Below are 8,513 nucleotides of genomic sequence, written 5' to 3' on the forward strand. Positions count from 1 at the left end.
GTCTAGATGCACATGTTTGTACATGTTCTTATATTCATACACATCACAGGTTACTGATGTCATCGGGCTATGAAGAGGAACAACACCTCTCTAGTGGGATTTTCTTTGCCTGCCTCAATTCCAGTCTTCTTTTGCATGCATTAAAAAGTTAGAGGGAGAGGGTGCAGAAGAATGGTGCTTACTCATTGTTGAAATACCATTGATAGAAACAATTCCACAAAAGAATACAAATGTAGAGTAGTACCTGTGAACCGCTAAAAAAGCAGGCCTGCATACTAAGAGTGCAGTTTTTCACATTTTGTGTACTGGTGGAACATTTCCTAAATCTCATTGTTTGAACTTCTCTGTCAGATTTGGATGCTTGATTTTTCATATTAAAGTAATTTGAACAAATTAATAATTTCAGGAGACATAAATCTGTAGTATTACTTCTATGTTACTGATAAAACTTTTTTTGTTTGTTCTTTAGGTCTGCTGGTGGTATACTGTCACAGATTCGATATCCAAGTCCAGTCTTCTAGAATTTATTTTGTAGCCTGTACTGTAGGTGCGTACTGTTGCTCTGCTGTTTTAGTAAATGAAAAATTAATTTACATGTCTGAACCACAGTATTGCAGAACTGCTTCATGAAATAACTTTTCTGGATGAATTAATGTATTTTTTTAATAAACCTTGAATAGCATCAACAGCGTGACGTGTAACCTAATAACATTGAGAACTATTAATTACAGCAAAAATTCTGCTTAACGTCAGGATGTGTATTAATAGAATCTGTACGTGGATGTACAGAAAAGATTCAGAGAATCTATGTGATTTAAGTAGAAGTACCAGGCTTCTACAAAATGTGAACACAGTTTGAACTTTCTGTAGAATTCCAGACTTACACATTGTGCTAGAACAAATTAACCTACAAAAAATTTGAGCAGAGGTATAAAAATATTGAATTGCATTCCTTCCATGTCATATAATCCATTTTTATAAGACCATAAATTCAAACTGTGGAGCAACGTAAGGAAATAACTGCAGCATCCCAATGAGAATTTGTTTCATGTACTTAAAAATAGTGGACAAGAAAAATGAAATAATCATACAGATCCAACAGAATGTGTTCATGCCATCCAAAAGGTTATTAGCATTAGAGATTGCTAACAATCAGAAATGGGTATCTTTATTTTGGGGTAAAGAAAGAGTGGTCATCCATTTATTTTTTTCTGTTGTCCACTGCCATGGTGGTTGAACATCAGTGCAATCCCAGATCATATGCATATCGTAAGCTGCCTGATCTATACACCTCCAACACACACATACCTCCGTTGTCCTTTACACCAGATTTAAGGGTAAGCAGTGTCAAGTGCCAGCTATAGGGAAGTTTCATATACATGAACTGCAGTAGCAGTGGTAGAAGTGTCTATATCATATTATCGTACAATGTAAATAGCGCACGCTATTTCATTGTACCAATAATATCGAAACAAAATATTGAACAAATGGAACAGCAAATTTTTTCCCAGGGAAAAAATTCGCTACTCTGTTTAAAAAAAAAACAAAAAAAAAAACACAAATTTAAGTGGGGGGCTTCACCCCCCACCCCCACCTAAATATACCAACTTCGAGATCACACCATAGTGGAGGAAATGGCAAAGTCCCAAAGACGACCCACCAAATTTTTCCCTGGGAATAAATTTGATGTTCGTGACTTCGCTGTTTTGCCATTTCAACAGTATCAGATCGACTAAGTAGCATTTGTTATTTAGTCCATTCGATAGCGTCATATAGACCCGTGGTAGAATACCTGATCATTTCCCAATCATTAATAATAATGTTGCCATTTTTGATGAACCTGATTGATCAAATATTTTTCTATTCTTACTGTGATGAGTTGCCTTCTCATGAAATAAAGCTGGAGTTATTGCCGCCATGATAGTTTCATGTTCTGGACGTTTTTTCTCTGTTACCGGTAATGATTCAAATGAAGAATTTGTACAATGACAAATATCAATGATATACATAATCCTATTATCAATCCATGGAGGGGTGACTTAGTTAAATAGTTATCAGTTTTCATAAACACTGTAGGAGGATTAGGTTTCTTCATAACTGTAAGAATACAGATTTTTTCCAAGCCATACCTTCAGCCCACGTAGATCACAAACTTTATCAGAGATGATGCTGAATTTCTGTGTAGAAGGAAGTTGCTCCAAATCTGAATGGTTAACTTGTACTTCTGGATTTAAGATGCTTTTGCACAGTAGCAGCCACACCATAGACCCGTATTTCAGGAAAACCCAGTCCTCCTTCCTTAAATGATCCTTGCATTTTTTTGCCACGTAGTCTGCGGTCTGTTACCTTGTCAAAGATCTTTTTTTTTTGCATTACACAGATATATTTGGGCCTTCTTAAATGGGTCCGATCACTTAAAATGATTTTTGTTCTGAAAATATTTATTTTAACAACATGTATTGTTGATAAGAATGGCAGCTATTGTTATTTCCAGCTAAAATTCTGATGGGTTAACTGTTAAAGCAGTAATTTGGCATTAAAGTCCAAGATAAGATACGTAGATGATAAAAGCTAAATGCCTATATAAATATGTATGTGTATATATATATATATATATATATATATATATATATATATATATATATATATATATATATGGATTCACTTTATAACCTCGAAATGCTGAAATATCGAATTTCAGTATCTCGAGACTATAAAACCGAATCCACAAAACACTGACAAACAAAAACCACAAAACCATATAACCGAAAACACTGCACACACTACACTAAACATACAACACAGCACCCACATCACGACATAAAAAAAAACACACATACACAACTCACACACACATAAGCAGGGGGGCTGCGCCCCCCACACCCCCCTACCTATATATACTAACTCCATGATCGCACAAACACAACACAAAAGTTCACTCACACGCACATTCTCCAATCCCTCACACACACTCTAACTCCCACTCAAAACCCTTACAAATCACTCACCTGACATAATACCTACATCCACACACGGCACCGTGCACCACCAAAACACAAACCTGGACATTACGTAGCGCAACTTTATAACCGCAAATTTGACATATATTTGAGATATGTGAAATTCGCGATTATGAACGTTTGCTGTTTCTAACATTCGACTTTATAGCTTCGAGGTCAAATTTCAGTATTTCGATGTTATAAAGTGAACCCGTATATATATATATATATCTATATATATATATATCTATATCTATATCTATATATATATATATATATATATATATATATAAGGGCATGAGAACCATTGCAGATTTTGATTTATACATACATAAATAATCCAGACCATTCTGAAAAGTCCATAACTTTTATCAGAATCCTCGAGGGATTCCTTTGAGTTGGAAAACCATAAGACCTGGTCATCAGCAAACCAACAGGATAATACAAAGTTGTGTTGCTGAGATCATAACTAAATTATTAAACCTGTGATGTAAATCCTTAATGAGAGCATTCACCAAAAGTATAAAAAGTTGAGGCAAAAAGTGACGTCCTTGCTTATTGCCTCAGTGTATGTGGTTTGGTGGTTATAAAACTCCATTAGTTTCCATTCTGGGGGAAGGATGTGTGTGTGTATAACAGTTGACATTTCCTACTAAAGGGCAAGCAGAAGCCATATGCCATCCATAAATCCCATAGAAAGTTTCACTCCACTGAATCAAATGTTTTATGAAAATCGATCAAACCTGCAGCTGCTGTAGAATTAAAAAGATAGGATTTAGAATGAGCATTTAACATTTTATTTTATTTATTTTATTTATTTTACATTTGTTGGAGATTAGAGCCACCAGGTATCTGTTTAACAAAACCCTAATAATGTAAAGAAATTAAATCCAACATTAATATTTCCAATTTATTAGCCAGTAAGTTGGCAGATATTCTTATTTCTAAAATAATAGGGAGATGGCTCTATAGCTAGCAGCTAGTTTGTGATCTTTTGTTTTAGAGAAAGTAATACTTTGGCAGCCAAGTTTTCTTTGTGAAAAGACCCCGTTTGTTCCACTGAATAAAACTGATTGCACAATGGATTTATTAATTGTGCACTGAAAGTCTTATATAAAAGTCTGGTAGCAAACCTTCAAGGCCTGGAGCTTTGCCAACCGTCAGCCATTGAATAACTGGCAATTTTTGGGGCCGCTTAAATGGGGAGAAGGTTATGTTGGATTTGCTGTACTCCTTTATGCAATCAAAAAATGTGTTTGCCATATGGTCTGTATTTAAGGGAAAGAGTTTCCAAGTAAACATTTTGTTAATTTCATCAGTGTCAGAGGTAATGTGTCCCAATCTCTTTGTAATTAGTGGAACATACAGTTCTTTTGTTCCCTACTGACACCTCGTATGACACCTTCTTGCTAGAATTTTCTAAGCGGAATGTGTTTCACACAATAGCAAAGTTTGGTATTAAAGTTAGAGTTTAAAGTATCGTCTTATCTTGATAGTTATTATTCTTGCATCTTTTCTCTTGTCATTTAAGCACAACTTCATGTTCTTTAATCTTTAGTTAAGAGACTAGTTGTTTTTTCTTGATAAGCTGCAAATAATCATTTTTTAAAACTGATTTTAAATATTGACCCCATGTATGACAACCATTTAAAGCTGAATTTAATTGATTTTTCCAAAAGTCATTTAACCAAGATTGAATAGTCTCCTCCTTATTCTGGTCCATTAGCCATAAGGATATCAAATCTCCAAATGGAGATAAGTGATTTATTTTGGTCTGTTATCATGAGCAGGTTGTAGTCAAGCAGACCTCTTCAGCAAATGTATGCATGGTCCAACCGAGGTATCAGTTTATGGGAAGTCCAGAATATACCATAACATCAAATCTACTTGTGATACCCACTTGATAACCAGTGTAGGTATATTTATTACTGGGGGGGGGGTTAATTATACATCCATCACCAAGCCCCCATGTTGAACTAATAATTTCTAATACTGCTGTTGTGTAAGGGCATCTGTTCCATCCTAGTGGGGTGTGATTAAACCAGGGCTCATTATAATTGAATTAGTCTCCTCCTAGGGTAATGTACTTATTGTCATATATGTTTTTTTCCATTGTTTGCAACAAGAAATTCCGATGGGCTATGTAATCATTGTTTTCATCCATAAACCTTTATTAACCAGTCTTCCTGTATTGCTTGTTTAAACTTCAAAGTAATCCATTTGCCCTTTTGCAAACACAAAAAAAAAAAAAAAAAAAACACTAGGCCAAACATTCTTTAATATCAGTTCATTTTTCCTCATAATTTTAGTCTCCTATAAGAATACATTCAGGGAGCTATGGGGCAACAACCAATTCATAATAGCCTCTGTTTTCAAAATTAACCGTTAATGTTCCAAGTTATCTTGTGGTCCTCCATTAGCATACTTTAACTAGGATAGATGGGATATACTTATCTTGATCCCAAACTTTGAGAATCTGTCCTTTCTTTTCTTAAAGATCATTCCTCTTATCCCATTTTTAGTCAGAAATAAAGGCACATTTTGGACTTCCAAGATGGCTGTAATTTGAGTAGCAGCTTGACTCTAGCTCTCCCAGTTTGAAAACAGAAACCCTGCAGAGAAGGCCAGTAGAGTTTTGTGTTCATGAGTAAATTTCAGTAACTGGCTAGTAAGTGTACCGCCTGGATGCCAGGAAAAATAAATAGAGGACCTGGAAAAAATCAGCTACAAAAATGAGAAAGAAGCACTGACTGGGGAAGGTTCTTAAGCTGTTCAGCAAAAAGAAATGCAACCTTCAGACATGACTTCCAGTAACCTTCAGGAAGTTAAGACAACTGCTCACAGACCTGGTTAAAATAAACAATACACTGACGGAGTATGCCAACACAAACAACAAATGGGTAGAAAAATGGAAAAAGCTTTAAACAGATATTCAGATGAGGTGATAAAAGCTGCACAAATCAGAGGCTGAAATGAAGAAAAGGCTTGGCTGAATGTCAAGACTGCTCAGGAATGGATGTTTCAAAAAATAATAGAATTAGAGGGCAGAGCATGTAGGGAAGACCTGAGATTTTCGGCTGTACCAGAGAAGCTGGAAGGAACAGACTGCGTTAATTTTATGAAAGCACAAATAAGCAAATGGACTGGTATTTCACAGCAGGAGTTAGCTGAAAGGGCACATTGTGTGCGCTACTAACCTGGCTATGAGAAAGCAACCTAGATCTTTAATAGTAAAGATACGATCCTACAAACAGGAGTTGATTCTGAAAAAAACTGTGGCAGAAGGACAGAATATTAAAAGTGGGAGACAGCTGAGTGTTTGTGGAGAGTGATTACCTATTGTACACCAGACAGAAGAAGAGTAAGTCTATTACACTCTTCAGGGAATGTTGAGATGCAGGTGTGCGATTCAAACTGCTATACCCAGCTGTCTTCAAGTTATTCTTCCCTGGAGGGACAAAATAATTTTTTGATGTACGGTACATGGTAGGGAAGAAATACAAAAGTTTGTCCGACAAAAGTTAAGCTATGAAACGGAAGGAGATTCTGCTGCTGCTTCTTCTGGTAATAAAGACCATAGAGAGTGTACCTGGGAAACCTTTTCCACTGTTTGAAAGAAGTGCTAGAGAGAAGGAAGGGAGCATGAGAGCGGACTAGAAGAATCGAGAGTATGTTGGAAATGAAGTAGAGACAAGATTTAGGAGGTGGAGATGAACTGTAATAAAACCATTAGATCCCACTCTACCAGGGCAACAGCTACTTCTACAGCCATTCTCAGGGGGGTTCCTACCAAGGAAATCTGAGAAGCTGCAACTTGGAGTTCAGTGCACACCTTCACCAAACACTATCACTTACCTCTTTATTCTAAGTCCAGGGCAGGCTTCGCCACTGCAGTTCTGCAGGGCCTCATTGCCTCCACTAACCCTCTGTGATGCCTCCACCCTACCTTAGCTTTGGGACTCAACCCAAGTGTAATGACTGCAGCAGGGTAACACGATGAACATAGTACAATTTTGTACCTACCATAAATGTAGATGTTCCAGTGTTCACCCTGCTGCAGTCCAGGTTACCCTCCCTCCAACCCCTCTGATCTACTGGCTAAACCTCTGTTATGCCTTACTGATGTATTTGCTTATAGCTGAAGGGATTTTGTGTTTGCACAGTGTTCACACCATTTGGTACTGATTTGAATCACCTTTTTGGGGGCACCTGACATCTGGGGCAAGAAAAACTGAAGAAAATGGCATCGGTTGCAATATAGGTACCCCTGGCGCACTGACGTCAGGGATGAGGCGACTGCAACCGATGTCGGACCAAGACTTTGGAAATCCGGCCGACTGCGGGACCGCCTGACAACAGGATAACCCAAGTGTAATGACTGCAGCAGGGTGAACACTCGAACATCTACATTTATGGTAGTTACAAAACTACTTTTCGATACTAGTCATTGGTCTGTGAGCCCTTTTTGTAGGATGTCTACATCACTTGGGGAGTTAATAATGGCTCCCAACTTGCAGTCGTCTTTGAACTTGGTCAATCAGAGTCCCTCCATGTTGGCCTGGACTAGAATAACAATCTAACATTCTATAAACCATTCGTGGATGATGTATTTCTTTTGTGGACGGGGAACATTGAAAATCTTAAAATGTGTATATTAGTGTTGAGTGTAACCACAAGCTTTTTAGATTTTGAACTGAATTTCTTGTCAGAATAACATTTTTAGATATTACTGTTATGTATATGGACAATACTTTTCATACCACCATACATGGAAAGAATGTACAAACCACCAGATACGTTCATGCCAACAGTGTCCACTCGAGAAGTACATATAGAAGTGTGGTTAAAAGCCAGTTCCTGCATGGAACTAGATTAAACATCTCTGATGCATTTCTGAGTGAAGTAAATAATATGGCAGCAGACTTTTATCTTAGAAGATATGATCAGGAAATTGTATAAGATAATACCCATTTATTGAAGGCAGAACATGAGAACAAGACTAGGCCTTATTTGCTTGGTAATAATGCAGCACACACAGCTGTTACTGATGTTAGGAGTAGAAGTAAATGGTCCATGGGATCTTCTTTTTCTTTCGGCTGCTCCAGTTAGGGGTCACCACAGCAGATCATCTGTTTCCATTTCTTCCTGTTTAACCACCTGCATGTCCTCTCTCACAACATCCATAAACCTTATCTTAGGCCTTCCTCTTTTCCTGTTACCTGGCAGTTCCATCCTTAGCATCCTTCTCCCAATATACCCAGCATCCCTCCTCAGTACATGTCCAAACTAACCCAATCTCACTTCTCTGGCTTTGTCTCCAAACTGTCCAACCTGTGCTTGACCCTGTAATATGCTCATTTCTAATCCTGTTCATCCTCGTTACACCCAGTGCAAATCTTAACCTTTGACACTGGCACCTCCAACTCTGACTCCTGTCTTTTCGTCAGTGACGCCGTCTCCAACCCATATAACATAACTGGTCTCACTACCATCTTGTAGACCTTCCCTTTCCCC

The 8,513-nt window shown here is 37.5% G+C and overlaps 1 protein-coding gene across 1 annotated transcript in view; it reads left to right on the forward strand.

The window, feature by feature from the left end:
* SPPL2B (signal peptide peptidase like 2B) overlaps window positions 1–8,513 on the forward strand; it is an 859,053-nt gene that overhangs the window by 657,139 nt on the left and 193,401 nt on the right. Inside the window, exon 12 of the mRNA XM_044054743.1 lies at window positions 470–547. Coding sequence (XP_043910678.1) covers window positions 470–547 — 78 coding nt within the window. The remainder of the gene's footprint in view (window positions 1–469; window positions 548–8,513) is intronic.

Source organism: Protopterus annectens, chromosome 13.part0 (assembly GCF_019279795.1).
Source record: "Protopterus annectens isolate FY-2018-M chromosome 13.part0, PAN1.0, whole genome shotgun sequence".
Lineage (NCBI taxonomy): Eukaryota > Metazoa > Chordata > Ceratodontiformes > Protopteridae > Protopterus > Protopterus annectens.